At 41.8% G+C, this 24,594-nt stretch overlaps 1 protein-coding gene across 2 annotated transcripts in view; it reads left to right on the top strand.

The window, feature by feature from the left end:
• Positions 1–24,594, top strand: part of RELN (reelin) — a 357,318-nt gene that overhangs the window by 129,575 nt on the left and 203,149 nt on the right. For both annotated transcript variants that reach the window (XM_040971387.1, XM_040971386.1), the window contains exon 4: positions 5,521–5,591. In XM_040971387.1, the coding sequence (XP_040827321.1) occupies positions 5,521–5,591 (71 nt within the window). The remainder of the gene's footprint in view (positions 1–5,520; positions 5,592–24,594) is intronic.

The following is a 24,594-nucleotide window of genomic DNA, read 5'->3' as shown; positions in this document are numbered from 1 at the left end:
GCCATTAAAAATAACCATTTTAGCTCACTTGCTGATGTTTCAGACAATAAAACAATTTCTTTTTTCCAATATAACTCAAGTCCCAAGAAAAGAGAGATGTTCCCCAAATATACCTGACTTTTCTGAGTGCTGATAGTATGTTACTATTATTAGTTTACTATATTCATACAACAGTCTCCTGACTGCAATAGCCAAACCTAAGCCTGGCCAAAATCAGAAGCCAGGAGCCAGAAACTCTGTGGTGCTCCCCCATGTGGATAGTAGGGACTTAAGTAACTTGAAGCATCTTCCTCTGCCTTGACAGGCATATTCACAGGATGTTGTATTGGAAACCATAGCGGAATAGCTGGAACTCCCATAGAAGATGCCACTGTTCCAAGGATGGCTTGCTCCATTGTACCACACGCTGTTTCCCATAGCACATGCTCTCCGTGAACTGGATTCAGATGTTGACCTTTCTCTTGGTGGAGTCTCTGTGTTGAGCACCGTGCCATAACACATAGCACAGTGCGCAGTTAACCGCTTAAGTAGTTTGGTCAGAAGGAAATAAGTTTGAGGGTTCTATTAAGATAAGCATTTCATGTGCTCTTCTAAAATAACACATGCCCTGGTCCTAGCAGGAGCCTGTTCATTTGGGAAGAAATATAGAGCTTTTCAAATGAGAGATGGTAACAGCCGCAAATGATCGTAAAACGACTTGTTAAATAAGGACTCCTGTTGGTAGGCTTGCTTGGCACATCCGTGCCTCTCAAGAAGAAGAACTTGTTTGGAACTTGCTTAAGAAATCTGGTCTACTTCCCAGATAAGTGAACAATGAGTTTATTTTCTGAATTCCTCTGAAAAATTACTGCTAATTACGGAAAATTAAGTGCAAACGGTACCGTCACAGTAATTAGTGCCACAAATTTAATGGACATCTCCCCAAAAGAGAACTATAAATTGCACAAAACAGCAGTTCTGAAAGTGAATAAGGCTTGTCATCGTATATCATAGCTGTGTATTCTTGTAAGTGAAATATACTGTGAATTTAAAATGAGATGATCTGACCTTTAAGGCTTTGATTCTGACTTGTTATGCATTTAGCACTTTTTAAAAAATATACAGAATGTATATTTACATCATATATGAGAATATGTATATCCATTAAAGATTTGGGATACATGCTGTGATTCTGTAGGTAAACCTTCACACGCTGGTTTTTTGTTGTTTTTTTTTTTTTTTTTAGCTCTAAGATGTTCAGAATTGGTGTTCCTCATTCACTCCACCCTGGGCAGTACAGACCACACTTCTCATGGGAGAAGACTCTGGAGTCTGTGTTCCTGGTGGCTGTGTGAGCTTCTGCTGTTTGCTTTCCCCCACAAAAAAGATACTAATATGAAAATTTTATGAAAACCTTTAAAATTACGCTAGTTATCTTCTACAGAGTGGGGATGTTTTTGTGTTAAAAGGTTATCTGGGACATTTAAAAGTTTGTATGGACAGTGGTGCAAGATGAATGTCCGCACACATTCCTGTATTAGATATCTCTACAGAGTTCAGACGGATAGTGGCTGAGAATGGCACCCAGTGCCGTTTGTCTGATAGAGAACAAGAGGAAACTTGGGGTCATGGAGGCCACTGGGAGAAATGGGGCAGAGTTGTGATGGGTCTGCCGTGGACTGGTTAGAACTTGCGAGATCCAATTTACTTTGGAAGAAGATCTTGAAAGAAATCTTTACAGACAAACCCCAAGGGATTGCTGGCCAGGTGGCCCAGTTTTCAGTCTAAAATTAAAAAGAAGTTTGCCCCAAATTAGGTAAAATAAATTAAATTCAACTTAACAGTAATCTGAAGTGTTGAGTTACAGAGTATACTCCAGATAACACATGATCTTAAAGTCAGGTTCTGAAAAAAGATTGAAGTCAATAGGGGGGTGGGCATTGGGCCTGCTAGTTAAAACATTGATTGGGACAATCACATCCCACATCCAAGTAGCAGGGTTTGTATTCCAGATCAGCTGCTGATCCCAGCTTCCTGTCTAAGCATACCCTGGGAAGTGTCAGGTAATGACTCCAACAGTTAGTGTCCTGGCAACTCTTGTGCGAATACAGGATGCCTGGAGCTTCTGGCTCCTGGCTTTGGCTTCACACAGCCAGGTTTGGGAAATCAGTCAGCTGATTAGAAGTCTGTCTCTGTGTCTTTCAAATAAATAAAATAGGTAAATGGAAGTTGTTTGTTTTTTTGTTTGTTTGTAAAATGTTTCTTTTGTATTTTTGATTCAGGTTAATGAAAATTCAATGTAATACTTAAAAGCAAAAAATTGGTCTGTAAGACTGCTTGAGTGTGAATTCTGGCTTTACCATGAGTTGTGTGGCATTTATAAATCATGCAGTAGCACCATGTGCCAGAACAATTAAGACTAACGTTGCCCATCTCATGGGAGTGTTGTCAGAATTGAATCGATTTATGCAGTTCTAGAATCATGCCTAGCAACAGATAAATATAAATTCAGAATAGGCATTCTAATAAAAATTGTGAATACTTGCTCCATTACGATTTCTACTTCTACTCTGAGCAAGCAAGACCTTAGATGATGGCGCTGACCACAAGGTGTGGAGTGCTACCAAAGCCAGTTTTTGATTGCTGAGCCCTTGCTTCAAACTGAATTCAACAATGTATAAAGCCCAGATGATCTGATCAAATGAACTGGTGCCTGGAGTGCTCCCTGCTGCCCAACCCTCTGTTGATTTACAGGAAGATCCCAGGGCAGCACTGCAGAGCACGTTGAAAATGGAGTGATACAATAAGAAGCACTTAGGGTCTCATAGCCAAGACCTGCAATCAGGTCCAATCTGCCATGAATAGGCTGTGTGATGGAGAACAGGTCTGTGTCTTCATCGGACATTGGTTCCTGATCCCTACTGTGGGGATTGAACCAGTTCAGGAGTTTTCAAACTCTGCTCTCTGAAGCCCTCCGGGTTCCAGAGCGGTGTGCCAATAAGACGTGGGGCACAGTAGCAGGGAGCATATTGGATAAAAAACACAACATAAGCTACCACTGAAAAAGCCAAGCCTTTTATGTTTTGCACATTGGAGATAGAATGCATACCACTGCTGTAGAAATTGGAATGGGTGAACTCAAATACTTCTTTGCTTTCTATAAGAAGAAATTATCCTCAAGTTCCTCATCAAATCAATGAAATTTACCCAATCAAATCAAGTAGTAGAAGCAAGAATATAAACATACGAACGAATGCAACAGCACACAACTTGAGACATGGGAAAGAGCGTGGACCAAACCCCTACCTCACTGTGCAGTAGTTAAGGAATTTCAACATCTCTCAAACACAGAGAAGGTGGAATCTCAGACGAATAGCATATCTTGGAAGGCTGAGTCGTCCTGTTGCTGAAGAACGTGGAGAACAGAGACAGTTGAGTTTGTGGATCATCAAGAAATACTGTGCTGGAAAACTTACCCCCTTAGAAGCAGAAGATAGCCAAAACAAGCAGTTATTTCGGCATTGTGCACAGTAGCTAATAGCTTCAGGAATTATGCCCTTTTACAAGGCAAATGCCAAACTGAAATTCTACATTGAGGACCATGGTGTTACTATTACAAGTATATGTGAGTTCGACAACCTTTGGCTTGATTGATTTGTAAAATGCGTTTAGGCAAACAAAGTTAGCGTGTTCCCTGGTTGGTGAGGATATAGGCTGCATTTATGGATGAACCAGCCTTAGGCTTTAATTATCTGTTTCATTTTGTATATCAAAGGAAAACCCATGAATATATGGAGAAAATGGGGGCATATGTTGGTGAGTTTAATAATAATATGCAACAGCAAGGGATCTCCTTATAGTTTTCATCTATGGTGTGAGCTGAAAGCTGCCTAATAATTTTTCTCTCCAGTGATTTTTCTCTCCCTGTTATAACCTCTTTCACCTTTCAGAACTCCCACCGTTGTGTCAGTGTGTGTGTCAGTGTGTGTGTGTGTGTGTGTGTGTGTGTGTGTGTGTGTGTGCGCGTGTGTGCGCGCGCGCGCTTGCACGCGCCTGGGCATGTATTAGCTGTTTTTCACAGTTTCACTGCTGAAATACATTAGCTTGGAGCAACACCATGTATTACCAGTTCATCCTGTATTGCTTTCCAAGAGCTTGATTCTAGGGACTGGCTCTGGGGGCGGACTGGCTCTGGGGACTCTGGGGCGGTGGGAGGGCAGTAGTAATTCTCTGGAGGGTAGAAATTGGACACTTCTGCAGCCTCAAGTGGGAAAGTGCACCCACACAAGGGCCAGGCTGCAAAGAGTGGTAGCCAGGAAGTCCTGCTGAGCCCAGCAGAGGACATTGGGCAAAGGGTGAACTCTGCAGAAGCAACATAGAGGGCTGGCTTGCCCTCTTAGGAGTTAGAACACCGCCTTGCCAAAATCCACCTTCACCAAATGACGGCTGACTCAAATGAATTTTTTGCAGTTCTCATGATGTAGGCTGAAGACAAGTCAAAATTTTATGTTAACAACTTTTAGTGACTAAAAAGAGTGAATGAGATCGATGTTTCTTGAAGAGACAGGATTTTCTGCTCCCCATTCTTTTAAATAATGGTTTGCGGCAGAAAAGTTGTTTGCAAGGGAAAACTCTCCATATAGTAAAAATAAATACGTCTTTCTTTAAAAAGGTAGTTCCTACTGCAGTCATTGAGTTTCATACCTGCTGCGGGGACGTTATTTTCTTCAACACCACATGTGCACAGCTGTGATGAGAGAAGGCCAAAGAGGCACAGCTCCTTCGAGTGGTAAATTAGATCCAGGAGAAAGGTGTATTGCATTGTGACAGATTCGGTTATTATAAAAGCTCTGAATAGTCCTCATTTTCTGCAATACTTTTTAGGAAAAAAAAAAAGGGGGGGATTCTCAGCCTCCTCAACTCTTGGAGTTGGGCTGTTGATTTCAAGAGAAAACAAACAACAACAACAAAACAACACCTGAAGCGCATCGTCCTCTGCTACTACTTGACATCATTGTTACTTCCCAAAACTTTCTGACAGGGTCTGCCGAGGCAGAAATGTTGATAAACTTCCTTCACTTCCCTTTTCTTCCAGCCATGCTTTGCTCATATCAGCCCACAGACCCTACAGTGTCTTCACAGAATAAGACGAGAAGATAAATATTGACCTGGATTCCTTGTTGAAGTTTTCAATCTATTTTATGTTGGTCATAACTGTACAAAAATGCTCACTAAAAAAAAAATCCTGATCTATATAAGAATGTGTTGGAAGCAGGCTTTTAGAAGCTTTAAAATGTATGTATTGCATCTTCTGCTTGTGGGTTGGGTACTATCTGCCTGGGAAAAGAATGGAGAATGGCTCCTGGCTCCCAGTTTCCAACCAGCCCTCCTTTGGCTGTTGCATCCATTTGAGGGTGAGCCAATAGAAAGAAAATCTCTCTCTCCCTCTTTCTCTGTAACTAAACAATGAAAAAAATAAATTATGTGTATTATCATCGAACATATTATGAGATTGAATTAACTACTTATATTTATTTCCAGGGCTACAGCCACACACAGGGGCCAGGTGATCTTCAAAGATGCCTTAGCCCAGCAGTTGTGTGAACAAGGAGGTAAGAGTCATTTTTTAACTTGGTTAAAAATGTTGGTTGTGTCCAAATGGTTCGTGGGAGATACCCTGCTCTGTACATGGAGTAAGCATTTCATTCCTATTATTTGGTTCATTGAAGATTGAATCGTTGCTCCCTCCTATCTCTAGTAATTGTGGAATTAGTAATTGCTGATAGAAACCTGCAGACTTCTAGAAACTGTGTGAACAGCCAAAAGAAAATGTATCGTATTTGAGTTATACTTTTCCCAATGAATTACCTGTAGGTTTCCTGCAAGTACAAATCTCAGAAGCAATTTTAGAATTCTGCTATAATTTGTCTTCACTGATCACTTAATTTCTTGTCAGCATTATTGAACATTTATTATTGTGACTTTAAATGCTTAATCATATGATGCATGTTGATGTGTATAATACCTAAGGACCTGCCTCAATTGTTTGCACTCTTCATTTTAGACTTATATATTCGTCTGCACTACTTTCCTAAACATTTTTGAAAACACCTTTGGAAAATGCATATTCTGAAAAACTTGCATACCCTTGTAAAATTCTTTGTGCCAAAGCAATCAGATCTTACAATACCAATTTCTCCTGGGACTTCTTGATAGACTTTGATGTCACGAGGCTTGAGAAACGGTGGCTTCTGCTTTGTGACTACCTCGCACATACCCAGTCTCTCATCTCTACCTCACTTTCACGCGCAGGCACACACAAGCACAGCACAGTGAAAACTTGAAACCAGGATTTCTGCTGCCATGCAACCTTGTTGGTCTGCATTGCAGCACTGACCACTTGCTATTCCTTTAGCACTCTCTATGAAGTGATGGGCACTGCCCAGAGGCAGCTTTTCAAGCACAGGGTCTGTGCCTCGGGGATCTTGGCTAAGGGATCTTTCTCTTAGCTGGTTCTTGCCGAAGAACATCTAGTGGATGTAGGGGTAGGTGTTTGGCCTGGAGACTGAGTCACTTATTGGGACACATCACATCCTGCAAGGCACCTCTTCAAGGAAGCAGGTGACGGCTCAAATAGCTGGGTCCCTATGGCCTGCATGAGAGATTTGTATTGAGTTCTAGGTTCCCAGCTTTGGCCTGGCCCAACCTTACCCAGGGCAGAAATTTGGAGAGATAACCAACAAATGATAACTCTCTCTGTTCTTTCGCTGTTTGCTTCTTAAATAAATAATTGAGTTTTTAAAAATGTACAGTAAAATTAGGAAATATTTGATTGGTTCCTGCAAAGCCTGAGAAAATGCAGTGTAATATTTGTTAGTTTATGTATCTGTATACACACACACATACATATATAAAATCATTACTGGCAATATTATAATTGGCTCTGCATAATTCCTGAATATTGATTGGCTTGTATAATTCCAGAACCAAAACACTCTAACATAATTTTTAGAGTTTTAGTTGCACAAATACTATCAGTATTTTTAAGAAAAATCATTTTCGGTCTGTGACTTTTGAAAAAAAAATTTCAGTGTTAATAGAGTCAAGAATTCTGTTACAACCTAAATGATTTTTGAGATTATGTAAATGTTTATATTCTGAAAATACATCTGCCATATAGAATGGGCGTTAATACACACCCCAAAATGCATAGTACTGGATAAAACACATCTAATCGAATTAATATTGCCTAAAAAAATTGCACCATAGCAATTATGTCTTAAACCATGAATGTTTTTTTTTTTTACCATAAAAACCAAATCAGACCAGCAAAATCAATTATGAGAATTGAATAATGTAGAATAAAAAGTCAGGAAAAATCTGCAGAAAAATTGTCAAACGGTTGGAAAGACATGATTTACATCATGGTAAATTTAGCTGTTATTAAAAATGCTGTCAGGACCAAGACCAGAAGGAAAATGCTGATATTTTTAAATAACATCTAATAAGTTGAAATCCTTATCGATCCAGCTAAGATACGGTGAAAAAATACTAAAGAAAATAAAATAATAATGGCTTCATGCTATCAGGAAATAATAAGGAGAATGACGGATGCTCTAAGCCTTACATGTATTTGACCCTATCTGCTTTTGGTTCATACATTAATCATCTCTTCAAATAATACACTCTTTATATATAATGGATTTTATGCATTGCATGAAAAATAACAACTTTTATTTGTGGGGAAAAACAAGCATTCGCTAAATACTGTAGTACTTGCTTTTCGACTGTAACATATTCCATATGTTTGCTAATTTTAATGAAACACAACAGTTCAAACCAAGTAAATGTTGTTTTGTGGGCTTGGAGGAAAGCTATCATTACAAGGCTGTGTTTCTAGCTAAACACCCTTAGAAAAGCAAAAAAACTATGAATCATACAACGGAGCCTTATAGTCTACAAACCTGACTCTCCTTTGAAGACACTGAAAGCATGTCTTCTGTAAGCACAGTACCTGCTCTAGCTCACCATGCTGAATGTGAGCTTAAAAGTGAGAGACCAAAAAAAAAAAAAAAAAAGTGAGAGACCCAGGCCCGGTGCCATGGCCTAGCAGCTAAAGTCCTTGTCTTGAACATGCCAGGATCCCATATGGGCACCAGTTCTAATCCCAGCAGCTCCACTTCCCATCTAACTTCCTACTTGTGACCTAGAAAAGCAGCTAAGGATGGCCCAAAGCCTTGAGACCCTGTACCCACTTGGGAGACCCAGAAGAGCTCCTGGCTCCTGGCTCGGATTGGCACAGCACTGGCCATTGCGGTCACTTGGGGAGTGAATTATCAAATGGAATATTTTCTCTGTCTCTCCTCCTCTCTCTACATATATCTGACTTTGCAAAAAAAGAAAAAAGTAAAATAAATATATATATTTTTTTAAAAAGTGAAAGATCCAATAGCTGTTCTTTAGGAACTCACAGGTTAGAATGTAAAGTTTGCCTGAGCTGGCTTGCCTGAGAGTCTTAGGAAAAACATTTTGGGAAGCTAGACCTAAAGAAATCTGTTCCAGATTTAAGATAAGCCTGCCCACCACATCCTTTGGGAATTATTTAAAAGCTTCCTGCCTTGTTTGCCTACTCCCACTTTCTTCCTGCTTGCACTAAGCTACTACAGTGCGTTTTCTAAAATGGAAATAGAATCCTGTCATTTTTTCCTGCTTTAAACTATTCAGTAACTCAACTAGAAGTCCTAGTTTATTTTCAGAATAAAGTCCCTACTGCTTATCACACCAGGGAAGTCCTCTGCAATCTACCTGGCCTCCGTTTGACTCTTCCCCCGACCCTTGTCATCCTTTCAATGTCTCCTTCAACACTCTCCACATGTACCTCCACATCACGTGGATGTTACCGGCTGTGTATACCCTTCCAGCATTGTCTTCCATCCTTTTGTTCTGGCTAACTAAGGTTTCCAGACATGTATCACTTCTTCTTGGAAAAAAAAAAAAGACTAAATAAAACCCTCCAATATCCATTCCACCTTTCCTTACTGGCCTGAGCAGTGGCCATCCATGGTCACCTAATTCTCAAGACATAATCACCATACAAATGGAAACATACCCAACACTAGCATGTACCAGACACCACTCTGCCGACACACCCGCTCATTCCATCTTTACAGCAACCCTCCGGAAAAGGACGTACTGGGGACTACACTTGAAAAGGAAGGGCTCGATGGCAGAGACTGACTGGCTTGCGTGTTCATGCAGCTGAATAAGCTAGGTGTTGTATAATGGATCCTAACCACTGGACCACCAGGAAATCACAAGGTGTTGTATAATGTACTCAGAACAATGGCGCAGTGACTTGTCTGCCATTAGATACCAGCTCTTTGAACTATGCTTTCTATCACTGAATCTCAAAAGCCTCTAAAGATGCCTTTTGTATAGCACGCACTCAATAAATGTGTATCAAATGAATGAACAGTTAAAGTACAATAGGTTGCTAGAGGCGGGAAAAAGGAAACCACCTCAACAACTGGTGACTCCTAGGCTGGAGGCTCCTGGGAGGGAAGTGGAGCAGTTTGTAGCAGACTGAGCCTTCCACGTGCAGGGCCTTCTATATGTTCTGCGTACAGTGGGACGCTGTAGATGAATGATATGAACACTTGTGCTTTAGCAGGAAGATGGGGATGAAAATGGACTGGACCATAGGGGTGAGGATTTTGGGGGCATAGACACATAATAGTGGGATGAATACTGACAGCATCCTGGTGAAACCCATGGTGGACCTGAAAAAGATGTATGGGGCCCAAAATAAAGGGACATGTGTGTGTTAGAACAACAGTAAACAGGTAGCACAAATGAGGCCATGGAAGGAGTCCAGGCAATGCTCACTTCTCGCCTGAGTGACTGGGTGGTTGGTGACGCTAGCCAACCAAGAGAAGGCATGGGAGAAACAATAGAGATGTTTGGAAAAGAGAATAATAGATTGGACTTCAAGGCTTTGGCCTTGGGGGAGTTGTATGGTGCTCTGCGGGGATCCCTGGAAGCCTGATGGAAACAAAGAGGCTTATCTCAGGCTGGGAGGACAGGGGTGGAGATTTGAGAGTCAACAGCACGTCACTGAAAAGAGAAGATGTTCATTCTAGGAGTCCTCAGGAGAAGGAAGGGACAGGGTGTGGAAAGCTAGTGGTTGAGCAGGGACAACAGAGGAAGGAGTCTTGGAGAAGAAGCAAGCTTCAGAAGTCAAGGACTTAGGGAAGAAAGTTCAGAGTAAGAGAGGTATTCCCAGGGGCTCAATATGTCAGAGGGAACAGAAGGAAGCAGTACTGAAGGAAGTCCTAGAGTTTTGCAATTAGAAGCTCATTAGCAAATATCAGAACTCATCCAAGGGTTGTTAGATCCCCACCAAGGTTCAGGTTTTATTCCAGAACAGATCTTGGGATATTTGAATGAACAGAGCCAGAAATAGGGGGTAGGTGTTTGCCCTAATGGCTAGGATACCCACATCCCATATAGGAATGCCAGAGTTTTAGTCCCATCTCTGCTCTCAGTCCTAGCTTCCTGCTAACGCACGCCCTGGCAGAGAATGACTCAGTTCTCGCATCCCTGCCATCCGAGTGCAAGACAGTGTGAGACCTGGATTGAGTTTCCAGCTCCTGGCTTTGGCCTGGTTCAGACTTGGTGGTTGTTGGCATCCAGGGATTAAACCAGCAGGGAGGGGCAGTTGGGAAGGAGAAGGCCCCATTTGTCGGTATGCCTTTCCTTCTGTTTCTGTGTTTTCATGCCTCGCGAATAAATAAAAATAATTTGAAACAAAATTAAACTTTTAGAAGCCTCAGAAGATTACATTACTGCAGACATTCCTTAAATACTAAGCATGCATACATGTTCTTTGGAGTCCTTGAACTTGTTCCCTCTCCAGGCAGAAGCAGCCAGTGCTACGCAAATACTGGGCACAGAGCACAGCGGAAACCGGGCCAGGGAGAGGAACAGCAAGTGTGTAGGCCCATTGGCCTCTGAGCCGCTTGGCATACCCTGTCCCAACACTCACATATCGATTATTTAACAGGGCCAGATGGCAGTCTTAGCAGCCCGACAGCCGCCATGCCCTGTAGTGCCCCCAAAGGATACGTGCCATTTATCAGTCATGTTGGAATTCTCTCTTGGAGGGTTGATGGAAGCGGCTATAACCAAAGGCAAATGTTTTATGTCAGGAGGAGAGAGGTCAAGCTTACAGCTGGTGCACAAAGCGTTGGCTACTCTGTGCCAGTGCAGCAGTGTGTCCACAGTTCGTCATCCTCCCCTCAGTGACTGGCAGACGATGGCTGTGTTCTCTAAGGGCCCGTTGGCTCATGTAGATGTCGGAGGGGGTGGAGGAAGGTTACGTTATTTGTATTAAGCATTGGTGAACTTGCACTTCAACTCTAAGATGTAGGTGTGTTTGCATAAGTCAATCCATGGAGTCAAAGGGGCGTTTCCCTAAGTAGATGATTTTCAACTCTTTCAGAGTGCAAACTGTACATCAGAGCTACCGAAATCTTCCCCTAGCTGTATGTTTGCATTACTTGTAATATAATATTACTTAGAATAGCTTATGTGGCTAGATTTGCCTCCCAGACTCTGAAAGGCAAAAGTCTTTATGAAATCAGTCTTGCTTCCCAGAGTCAGAATTGGATTTTATCAGGTTTACTTAAAGTGTTGAAGGGAAAACATGTAAGTCATTTCATTTGACTCTCTTTCTTCCCAGCATCCATCCCAAACGTGTGATCTTCAGAAACATTTGCTTCCCCTGCGGCTGTTGTTGTAGCTTCAGTTCAGCAGTTGCATCTCCTGTTCAGGACAGGATGCCAGGCATTGTTATTTACCAACAGAAAGAGCTAATAACGTCAGGGGCTCGCTCAGGAAAAGGGGACAGGAACTCTCCTGTTTTAACCGCAGAGTCTCCAAGCTACCCATCAAGGGAAGGAACACCCAACAGAAGCCCTTCCAGGGCTGTGACAGGCAAAAACAAACAGTGAGAAAGTGCCCCTAGGAGATCTTGAGGACAAAAAAAGATGAAAGGCAATGGCTGGCAACATGGCCATAGTAAAATTCTTTGCTACTGTACCCGTGTGAGTCTGAGTCCTTTTTAATTCTTGGGGAATTGGGTCTCTGACTGGTACTGTTTATGCCAAGGTGATTCAACATAGATTTAAACAGGCTTCTTGTAAGCTCTGAGGGCTGTATAGATCCCCTCCTGACAGCTTTATCTAGTCCACGGTCAAAACACCAGTATTTATGTCTGAGGAGAACTTGACGTTGAGTTCTTATGAATGCCCATGGGAGGACACTTTCTCATGCTGTTGCGCAACCTCCTTTTCGCCCCTTCATGTTTTGAAGCACAGAGTGGAGATGTGGGCCTGTAAGATTACCTTGGGGAGGGGGACCAAGCTGTTGCAACTGCACGTAAATCACTGCTTTATTTTGGCTTTGTGAAATACTACCGCATGTGTCTCAGTTCTAAAGGAACCTCTTACAAAGGTACATTGGTTGATTTCAGCTGTTTCTATAATAGAGACACAGACTGTTATAGCCAAGCTTTCCAAAATTGGAATTTATGAATAGAAATTAGTGTATACTGTGTTGTGTCCCCAGTGAACATACGTGGAGCTCTGCACTGGAGCCATGGGAGTTGTATGATAATATAAGATAGTTTCACCTCCTCTTGTAAAATAGCTTATAAAATGGATATACTAGCACAACTGGTGAAGAACTAAGATTCATTTGTAGGAAAACTTAAACTGAGTGAAATGGTATTTTTCTTGTCTCCTCCGAAGCCGGGCACCACAAATTTTGCCCTGTCCTTCTTCTAGCTGCAATATCTTTGTCTTAAATGTGTCAAAGCCACCACTAGTTGGAATAAGAATGTGTTCTTTGTACGTGTTCCTCCCTGGCCATGTTTCTCTTCTGTTTCTTAAAACAGCTGCATGTTCCCGGCCATCTCTCACCCCTTCTACCCCTTGCCATGAGCCGTTTGGCCTCTATTGCCAGCATGCTGTGATCACCAGGAATCTGGTAGGATGTCAACCAATGATTCTAGCCATACCCAACCTGCCCTTGCCGCTCTTTCTGTTTCCGTAAAGAGTCCACCTTCCCATGATGTGTTTTCTGGGGTTGGCTGTGGTTTCGTCCCGGGCTTCTGGATATTACAGTCAAGGGGGAAAGGGCACTCTCACTCACACCTGCTTGTTTTATTTTATTTGTTTTCATCTCTTGAGTTCTGCCCATTTGTTGGGTGCTGGTTGAAGGAGAGTAGACTGAAGTGGTTGAGATCGTGGAGCTTGAAGCTCCTGACCCCTGGGTTTGAATTTCTTCCGACCCCTTCTGAGTGTCAAGTCCGTCATCTGTAAGATAGGAAAAGTGGTAGGGTTCCCTTTTCAGGTTCCCCATCCCCCGCGCAAGTATCTGGCACCGGGTTCTGTGCCCAGGAGGAACATGGGAAAGTTGTGAGAAATAATGGCCGTAATGAAGTGTGCAGCCAAGTGATCCTCTGTCAGCATTCATTGTCATCAAACGCTTAGGTCCCTGTGCCTTCTGAGTACCTTGAACCCAGTGTGTTTCATACTGAATTTTATTTTTTGCACACATCTGCATCCTCTCACTGTAGTTTTGCTTTGGAGACTTCAGAATGCTCTTTGGATCCCTCACGTATTGATTAAGGAAATAAATAAACCATGAAAGGAAATGGACCTTTCCAAAATTATCTAGTCATAAGTATTTCTTCAGCTTCCTGCCATTTTGCATCCCCACCCCACTCCTGAAATGTTTTTATAGCTCTACAAAAATATGGTCTTTTGAATTGGTGAGCTTTGTGATGAGAAATGCTGAAAAGCTCAGTTAGGTGGGAGTTATTTCAGATAATTTTCACTGCATTGTGCAGTGCCCCCCTCTAGAAGAAAACACGGAATAAACTGTGAGATCTCTATAACTGCTCCTGAGAATTCAGCACTCTTTTAATGTTGTGAACTCTTCAGCTTCTGTAAAGTTGCAGCTTTAGAATCAAGAAGTCCTAGGCCCATGCCCCTCCCAGAATCATCTCAGCACTGCTTAAGTTTTTGTTCCCACCGTCATTTGTCATCATCTCTGATCCCTCTATTTCATTGCCTTATTCAGTCATGTTTTGCTAAATTTCCTTCAGTCTATTTTAAAGTAAGGCAGATTGTACAGTTCACCCTTAGGTATGTGAAAGGAAGTAGAAAGGAACGTGAAAGTGGAAGGAAGATGACACACATTTGTAAATGACCAGGATGGGAAGGAACGTGGGAGAACATTCTAATTCTTATCATGTGTATAGCAATAATGCCGTGCTAAGTATATTGCTAACCACTCAGTTAACATTTTTTGAGCTGCTTTGGTTCTGCTAAATATTATGTGTGGCATTAAGGATGCAGAACTAAACAAAGTAGAAAAAGCGAGAAGATACTATAGAACAACAATATTTTTGCTAATATCAGCTACTTAATGGTGACCCATCCTTTCTTCTCTTTCTTTCCTTCCTCCCTTCACTCCTTCTTTCTCCTTCTGTTTCTCCTTCTCCAATTCTTGTGGCCATATATTCCTTCCTACCTCAAAATGCTGTTAAAAAAAATCATCATGGGAACTGATTTCAAGTCAGTTTGGAGCTGTATTTTTATCATCTGCCTGAGCAATGAACTTTATCTCTTCAGGCTTCCATAGGTCTAGAATTTTTTAAATGCTCAGTGATTTTCAAAGATTAAAAAATATGCCAAGATTTCTTTCACTCTCTCTCTCTTTTTTGTTTTCTGCTGCATCACTTAAAAATTTACTTATATTCTTGGCATTTTTAAAAAATGAATGGTCATCTTCCCAAAAAAGGTGGGGACATGGACTTGGTTAGGACAACGAGTCAAAACTTTTAGTGCTTCATGTCCCATTCTTGGTAGTTCCTCCCTATAACATTAAATCTTTTCCGAAAGGATTCTCCATCCCCCAGTCATAGGGAATAAAGATAATATATTTTTTGTTCTTATTCCATTCATTTAGAGTAATGAAAGACGAAAAGTTGTTACAAGACATAAATCAACTCAAGATGGGAAATAAGAGAGGCAAGGAAGGGAAAATAATTGCTAATATCGCTAGTTCTGTGTCTAATTTAGCTGTCTTTAGATATTAAGTAATCTTTTATATTGATCATAAGTATATTCCAGAACACAGGGAGAACTATTTTCACTCTAAATTTATAACATTTTTGAAAACTTAATTATCATATTTGAAGGTCAAATGGTGTTTTATTGCAATAAAATACAAAAAAGTAATAAAGAAATTATTCCTGGGGAGATGAAAGTCTGGGTTCGTAGCTCATTAAATACTAACTTCACAGACCATGTCTCATTTGTCATATTTAGTTTTGGAAATCTCGTACATTTGAATTTCAAATTAGGTGAAGAGATACCTGAGGCAAAACTACCTAGGGCCTCGAATTCCAAAACGATTCTGGAGTCCCTGTTAGAGTTCCTGCGACATTCTACCTGTGTCTGTTAGCATCTCTTGTCACTGTGCATATACTGGATATATATATATACAAATACAAATATATATATATGAGAGGAAGAAGCAGGGAGGGGAGGAGGGGAGAGAGCAAGAGCAGCTTCTTCGTTCAAAGGCTCTTTTCTTTTATAATTAATATTATTAGCAAAAATATCTCATAAGCCATACGTCCAACTCACTTTTAAGCATGCTCTCCTTTTTTTTAAGGCCAGCACATTAAAATCTTCATTCTTTGTACTGGATAATTTGTTCAACAAGTTGGCTACGATTTGTTGGCACTACCGTATTTTACAGCCCCGTGATCACCTGAAAATTTTCTTCCAGATTCGGTCAATTCGGAAAAAGGGCAAATTTGCAAGAGAATACCCTCTGGTGGGATTAAATAGGCCTTCTTCTTGCTAATCCTAGGCTACTACTGTGATTTCCTAGTTCTGATGGGCTCAACAGTTGAAAAAGCATCAAAAAAAGACATGCTTTTCTTCGAAATAAAGTATTATTTTGAGCATAGCTACACTATGAAAATACCATTCAGTGACTCATCTTTATGATATTTACTTTTTAAAGATCCAGAAGTTGGTGCTATTAAAATAGGATTAAGAGGCCAGTGCTATGGCTCAATAGGCTAATCCTTCACCTGGAGGTGCCAGCATCCCACATGGACACCAGTTCATGCCCCAGCTTGCTCCATTTCCCTTCCAGCTCCCTGCTTGTGGCTTGGGAAAACAGATGAGAATGGCCCAAGTCCTCATGCCCCTGCACCCACTTGGGAGACCTGAATGAATTTCCTGGCTCCTGGCTTTGGATCAGCTCAGCTGTGGAACTGAGCCAATAGAGGCCATTGTGGCCATTTGAGGAGTGAACAAACAGATGGAAGATCTCTCTGTGTTTCTCCTTCTCTCTGCAAAGCTACACTTGAATTAAAAATAAAATATTTTAAAAATGGGATTAAGTGAAGTGTTATTGAGAGCATCAAGATTCAAATCTTAGAAAACTAATATGAGATCTTAGAAGCAAATGTGGAATTGCAGGTGTCAATTGCCTCTTTCCTGTACAGGAATATTCTAAGTTCCCATTGCCATCAGCAGAGCTCAACTAAGGTGGTTGTGCTGAATGCCAGGAACAAAGGGAGAAAATTTCTTGTTACAGTCTGTGAGATCCTGTAAATGAGGCAGTATGGAAAATATGTGCAGTAATGTAGCTCTCAGAGTCACTATTGAATATTATGCAGTAGATATTAAAAATTAGTTGGGTTTAAAAGTATGGAAAGGAAGTAACAAGCAGTTAGTTTTTTTTTTTTTAACACAGGAAACTCCAGTTAATTTACACTGAGTGACCGATTTGAAATATATTCTGCCCCCAAAATGTAAAGATTCAAGGGTATTTCAGAAGCTCATGGAAAAGTAAAATTAAAAGATAAGTTTCTTTGACTGTAAGAGCCTTTTTGAAATGCGTGCGTAGTTTTCCGTAAGATGCAGTCTTCGTGAGTTTTTGGAAAACCTTCTGCGTTTCTCCAAAGGGATTCTTGACTCTTGTAATTCTGGCACCAGGGACTACTTGCAGATGGGCCAAAAGGTGTTGAGACACACTTTTTCTACTCTTCCTGAAGCAAACATATAGTCACCTTTTTTGGAGAGGCCAAGAAACATGTATTTGAAAATCTGCGGACTGAATGTACTTGACTCTCACATCAGGTGCACTCGGTCAACTGTTTGTTGTAGGACTTGCTTACTTTGACCCGGATGGGAGATTGCCATTGACCTTCACTGTTTCTTTCCTGGTTGTCAAATCTGCCTGAGTTTGGATGCACTCAAGGTGTGTCGTGTCCAGTATCTTCCTTCGCTTGTCCCTGGTGGTTGGTAACGCATTGCCAGAATGGCACACTTGAAGAAAAGGCACTTCCATAAACTATTTAGGATTTTTTTTTCTTTAATTTTTTGGAATTGGTAGAGTGCCTTTAAAATTTTTTGTTACTATAACGAGAATAATTTTTGTGTTCTATTGGTGCAGTTCCAAGAAGACAGCCAGTTTCCTAACTCCTCTGCTCCTTTCCTTTGCCCCTTCTGTCCCTTCTGCCCCTTCTGCCCCTTCTGCCCCTTCATTAGTTTTTGCAAAGACGTCATTTTAATCCCCTCTATATTCAGATGCTTCGTTCGCCACCAATCATAATAGTCTCAAGCGAGCAGGAGGAAGACCACCATTTTCAAAATCCTTTCTCATCCTCACTGTTTGGTCTGTGAGATCTTGGTAATCCTCAGGTATTCTAGTACCCAAGCATTTGGTTCCTGAGCCAAAGCTGTGTACTTAACAGAGCAAGTCATCTGAGGGCATCCCAGCTCCCACTGGAGAATGAGGACCAATAAGGTGGCGTGACCACAAATATGCAAAGAGCCTTAGGTGCACATTAATGAGCCATGTGGATATTCATGAGAAAATGTACATATCTTGTAGGAAAAGACTATATTATGCTTCGTACTGTCTCCTCATTTGCTCTCAGCAGAGATTTCAGTTGTGAAATCAAGTAAATTCTCATTTTGCAACACCTTCCTGTAAAAGAAATCCCTGTCAATCTGTTGATAGTTTTAACATTCGAAAGGTGTCTCTCAACTAAAAACAAGTCGGAGTATACCATGCACTGTTTTTAATCTCTGGCTGGAACTGGGCTGTTGGGAAGCCTGGCTGCGTTAGTGGGAGCCTAACGGGATAACAACATCCTGTGCCCTTGTTCTTACTCCCCATTTTAAGCAAAGTGAAATCTTCAGTTTACCCTGATGCGCAGTATTTCCTAATGTACCTGTGAGGTTGACTAACTTGAGTAATGTTGAAGATATGTGTCCTGTTCTTGGTCAGCATGATATAGCTTAAAGTCAGCTTCGAGTTCACATTGCTGAAGCTGAAACCCGATTAAGTTTTATGTAGAGCACAGTTAATTTTTATATCTCAATGCCATTTTTTTTAATAAAAATACAGTGATTTATGCTTTCTCTAAATGAGAGCTAGAGTTCATTGAAATACAAATTGACTCATCTTTTCTGCGTTCTATTAATATAGATAGCAATATTACCGTCTTGCCTAGGGTTATTAACAAATTAAGAGAGCTTCTGAATTAAGAGTTGGGTTTATTTATCCACGCCAGTGTTCGTGGCTCACCTTGGAATGTCCTGTGAAAATCAACTTCATGATCGTTGTAGTTCATTTCTAAAACACTAGTGAAACTTGCTGTCTCCTCAGTGTCCTGTTTATAAGTTCTTCGTGGAGATTTCAAGTTTTCTTTTCTTTTTTTTTTTGTTTAAGATTTATCTATTTTTATTGGAAAGACAGACTTACAGAGAGAAAAAGAAACAGAAAGATCTTCCATCTGCTAATTCATTCCCCAAGTGGCTACAACATCCAGGACTGAGCTTATACAAAACCAGGAGCCAGAAGCCTCCTCCAAGTCTCCCATATGGGTGCAGGGCCCCGAGATTTGGGGACATCCTTTACTGCTTTCCCAGACCACATGCAGGGAGCTGGATGGGAAATGGAGCAACTGGGATACTAACCAGTGCCAAGACTGGATCTTGGCATTGGTAAGGCAACCAATTTAGCAACTGAACAATTGTGCTGGGTCCACAGGCATAACATGCTAAGTCACCCGCAACACTTATGGAAAGACAAATTATTTAATAAGTAATTCATATGTAACTTAAAGTTTTCCACAGCAGTGGATTAATTAATTAATTAATTAATTGATGGCAAGGAATGTGCAATTGTTTTTGTTAATCTGGGGATAGCCAAAGCTGTTAATAGCTCTATGCTAGGGTATACCATCTTTCATAGTATGACATTCTGCTCAGCCCTTGGATATGGTCTTGAGGGTCTCAAAAGTGAAGCTAAGGGTCTGACACGGTAGCCTAGTAGCTCAAGTGTTCATTTTGCATGCGCTGGGATTCCATATGGGCATCAGTTTGTAGCCTGGCTGCTCCACTTCCCCTCCTGCTCACTGCCTATCTCCTGGGAAAGCAGTCAAGGACGGCCAAAGCCTTGGGATGCTGCACACATATAGGAGTCCAAGAAAAAGCTCCCGGCTCCTGACTTTGGATTGGCTCAGCTCAGGTCATTGCAGCCACTTGGCGATTGAACCAGCAGTTGGAAAATCTTTCTCTCCCCTCTGTAAATCTGCCTTTCCAATAAAAAAAAAAAAAGCAATCTTGGGCCGGCGCAATACTGTAGAGGTTAAAGTCCTCACTTAGAATGCTCCAGGATCCCGTATGGGCACCGGTTCTAATCCTGGCAGCTCCACTTCCCATCCAGCTCCCTGCTTGTGGCCTGGAAAAGCAATCGACGATGGCCCAAGTCATTGGTACCCTGCACCTGCTTGGGAGATCCGCAAGAGCTCCTGGCTCCTGGCTTCAGATTAGCTTAACTCCAGCCATTGCGCTCACTTGGGGAGTGAATCATCGGATGGAAGATCTTCCTCTCTGTCTCTCCTCCTCTCTATATATCTGCTTGTCCAATAAAAATAAATAAATCTTGAAAATAAAGAAACACACATCAGAGCGATCTAGAAGGACTTCACGATTCTATCCTAAAGTGAGGTCGATGCCAACACAACAGGAGAGGAAAAGCTGGAAATATGCCACTGGGGTAAGACCCGAGCCATTGGGGCCAGCACGTGACATAGCACGCTAATCCTCCACCTGTGGTGCCAGCATTCCATATGAGTGCCAGTTCAAGTCCTGGTTGCTCTTCTTCCCATCCAGCTTCCTGCTTAATGGCCTGGGAAAGCAGCAAAGGGTAGCCCAATGCTGCCTGGCCTGGGCGGATAGCTCAGTCCTACACCCACATGAGAGATCCCGAAGACGCTCCTGGCTGCCAGGAACCGATCCAACTCTCTCTCTCTCTTTCTCTCTCTCTCTCTGTAACTCTGACTTCCAAGTAAAATAAATCTTTTTTTTTCCTAGATATTTGTTTTTGTTTTAATTTGAAGAGAGAAAATATGACATAGAAAAAAATCTTCTGTCCACTGGTTCATTCCTCAAGTGACTGGCAAAGGACAGAGCTGAGCCAAGAGCTTCTTCCAGGTCTCCCACGCAGGTGCAGGGTCCCAAGGCTTTGGTTCATCCTCCACTGCTTTCCCAGGCCACAAGGAGGGAGCCTGATGGGAAGTGGAACAGCAAGGGTACAAACCAGCATGCATAAGGGATCTCAGCCCTTGCAAGGCAAGGGCTTGGTCACTGAGCCATTGCACTGAGCCCAGAAATAAATCGGTGCTTTTTAAATTGAACTCTTAAACCTAGTGTCTTTTTGATGAGCATGCATTTGCTAATAATGCAGGGAAGAGGAGCAGCATTCAAGCCAAGGCCACATCACACAGAAATGCAGTAGGCCATCTGTGCTCACTAATATGAAGTCACGCAGGTACGAACCAAGTGACAGTGGAATAAATGTTCGTGCTTCAGCAGGCTACTCTTCCACGGTGTGCTCACCTCTGTCAGTGCAGACAACACGGTGGACTTCCTGCTTGCTTGAGTATCCTGTCTAAATGACATAAAACTGACCCCGATGGTCACTTAGTGAGGCGGGATCAGAATCGTCTCCCCAAGCCCGTGGATTAAGGGGCCACCTTTACATCAAACAGGTGTGAATAGGAATGCATAAGGAGACTTTTCTTTTTACTAAATTCAGTGTTCTCTAAAATATCTTCACTTTTTGAGGAAATAATTAGTTGTTTTAGGCAGCAGGTACATTTACCTTTTTTACTTAAAATTATTCAGTAAGGACCCAGCACAATAGCCTAGTGACTAAAGTCCAGACCTTGCAGGCTTCAGTCCCCAAGGTCATTAAAAATAAAGTAAGAAACCCAATTGATGTTTCCTTAGATATTTGATTATTCTTATCTGATCACTGGACCTGGTAGTAAGTATCCCTAATTGATAATTGTCATAACTTTTCTTACCTTTAATCTAACTGATTTCTTACCCAAGAGTTTTGCTGGAACTTCCTATTTTAGCTACTGTCCCCCACCCCTCTTTACTTTAATACAAGTGTCCCTCCCACAATTCAGCTGATATTGGACCATTATAACTTCAGAAACAAAGTATCTTTTTTGTGAAGATTTATTTATTTTTATTGCAAAGTAAGATATGCAGAGAGCTGGAGAGATAGAGAGATAGATCTTCCATCCGATGATTCACTCCCCAAGTGAGTGTAACGGCTGGTGCTGTGCCGATCTGGAGCCAGGAGCCAGGAACTTCCTCCAGGTCTCCCACACAGGTACAGGATCCCAAAGCATTGGTCTGTCCTCAACTGCTTTCCCGGGCCACAGGCAGGGAGCTGGATGGGAAGTGGAGCTGCCGGGATTAGAACCTGCGCCCATAAGGGATCCTGGAGCATTCAAGGCGAGGACTTTAGCCGCTAGGCTACTCTCTAGTGTGTTGCTTTTGGCATCAGACACTCTCAGGAGCAATCCCCATGTCAGATACAGTCTCTCGGGCACCTCCTTGAACCATCTGTAGCTTATATACAACAGGGCATTCTCACTAGATAGCTGCGTAACAGAGTGGACTCAGCTCTCCTTAGCTTGCTTTTCTCTAGACACTGTTATGTCCACAATACCACCCACTGCTTCAGTCTCCTTTGCTGACTTCTTCCACCTGTTCCTTAAAGGTACACTCACCTCCTGATATCACTTCTCTCACCTTGGAAGCACTGGGTGCCCTCCCGCAGCTTCACCACCTGCTGCACGATAGCAATCTCCTAACCATTGCCAAGACACATCACCTTCCGAGGTCTCTGCCAGCACAGTACAATGAAAGATAATGCCAGGTGCAACTCTGAATTTCAGATATTCTGAGCAGCCACGTGTGGAAATCAAAAAGGAATCGGTGAAATGAATGCATATTTAACAGTGTAAAATATTTGTATTTCGATATAATGTCAGCACGAAATTACCAGTGACATAGTGTACATTCTTTATTTTTCATACCAAGTCTCCAAAATAGAATCGCTTGATTTGTATTAATGTTTCAGAATGTTTTCAGTTGGAAAATAAATTTGTATGTGCAATGTTTCATACATTCGTAAAGATCAACCAATAATTGCATTGGATGTAAAAAAAAAATTTACGTTTTAACATCCATATCCACCTTGACAAAATTTATCCATTTTTTTCCCTAAAAGAGCTGATTTATTTTTGAAGTAAAAGATCAAGTTTGAAACTACATCCCTCTAAGTAAATTGTTTCTTCTCTGTCAACCAAGTGTCAATAACGTGAATTCAGAGAGAATTTGCACAGATTGAAAACACAACTCCAAAATTACTGATGGCAACAAGACGTTCTTCAAATTTTTCTTGTTATTTTTTTTCACATACGTTAGAAAATGCTGGGAATTACAATTAAAATCATCTGGGCATGGGTTCATATGAGGGACATTTGTAAAAGTATTCATGCGTATTTTAGAACTTTTAATTTCAGCATAAATTCTCTTACTTTCAGCTGGTTTTTCAAAATTAGGTTGTTTGCATACAGTGTGATATTGGTGAGAAAGCATACATCATTGTGCAATGTTTTTGTTTGTGATTTTTTGGCTAATTGACATGTAAACCTCTTGGTTTCAAGAAAATCTTGGATTAAAGCTGGCAGCTCAGTGAATGTAACACTTTTCGTGGCTTCTTCAGTAAGTACTCACATAAAACACAAGGTCGTACATTTGTGATTCCGTGTTTGTCTTCAGGAGTCCCATAAAATGGCGATGTTTCAGAGCACTTGGAAATGTGTAAGGAAATATTCCACCAGCTGTATCCGTGACGATTTGCATAGAGTCCACTCCAAAGGCCAAGAGATATATTCCCCATATGTGTGATATTTTGATACAAATCAGGGAGATCAACATCTTTAAAATGCTAGGAAGTCTGGGTTTTTAATCCAGCGTCGCTGAAGCACTGCCTGATGGAAACTAGACTTTTTATACTTCTATCAGTATTTTTTTAAACAAATACGTACATTTAAAAATATCTGTCATGATTTCTGATTTTTACGTGGTCAACTGGCGTTGCTGTGTAGGTTTGGACATTTGAGGAAAAGAATAGAATAATCAAAATATTGCCGGATAAGTGTGACTTGTCTCTTTGAAAGTTCCCGTTCTTCACTTTTATTAATTTGTCTAAACATGATTTATTTATTTGAGAAGCAGAAAAAAGGAGATTCAGCTTCCATTTGCTTGCTTGCTTGCTCCCCCAGTGTATGCAGTCGGCTGAGCCGGGCTGAAGCCAGGAGCCAGGAGCCAGGAGAGGAAGTTAATCCAGATGTTACAGATGAGCGGCAGGGGCCCATCGCTGCTGCTTCCCAGGGTCCACATGAGCAGGAAGTAGGAATCCAGAGCTAGAGAGAAGAGTGAAGACAGGCGTTCCCTGGTGGGTTGTGTCCACCCCACCGGAGGACCACAGTTGCATGTGGACCCACCATTCTCTACACGTGGGTGATAAAGACATCCTCATGGTGCCCAGTGAGAGGGCATTCAGTTCCATGATCCTGAGCTCCCAGTATTTCCAGTGTCACCAACTCTGCTTCTCCCCAGTAGCCATTCTCTGTCCCTTCGCTCTGCCATTGCATTTTTCCCCAGAAAGAAGGCCCTGTGCCTTTCTTTGCCTGCACCTGCTTCCCCCCTACGAGTCTTTGAGAGCCATTGGGAAAATTGTCTCCTCTGGAACCTGGCTTCCCCTCGTCAGCCTGGATTTCCTGCTGTGTTGCACCGCCACCTGAACACGGTTCTGAACACTTGTTAACTGCACTGTAATTGTCCCCGCCAGGTGGTGAGCACTTTAGAAATATGAATGGGGCTTTCTGTTTCCATTTGCTGAATGTTCAGCGCAGTTGCCAGCTGTGCTTAAAAGGGTTTCGGCGCATCCTTTACCTGTCACGTCACCACTCACCTTCTGTGTTTCAGGGGATACGGAGCCAAATGACTATCCTGTGTGTAAGAGGTTTCTGCCCTCCGCCGTGGGAGGAATCCAGTACTTTAAAGTTAGAACTAAACAGAGAGTTGGCTATCAGACTTTAGGATGTGGGTCAGTAGTTTTTCTTACTCTGCAAAAGAT

Source organism: Ochotona curzoniae, unplaced genomic scaffold (assembly GCF_017591425.1).
Source record: "Ochotona curzoniae isolate NIBS_2020 unplaced genomic scaffold, NIBS_Ocur_1.0 contig_21, whole genome shotgun sequence".
In the NCBI taxonomy this organism is placed as follows: Eukaryota; Metazoa; Chordata; class Mammalia; order Lagomorpha; family Ochotonidae; genus Ochotona; species Ochotona curzoniae.
This window is presented reverse-complemented; position numbering and strand designations above follow the sequence as displayed.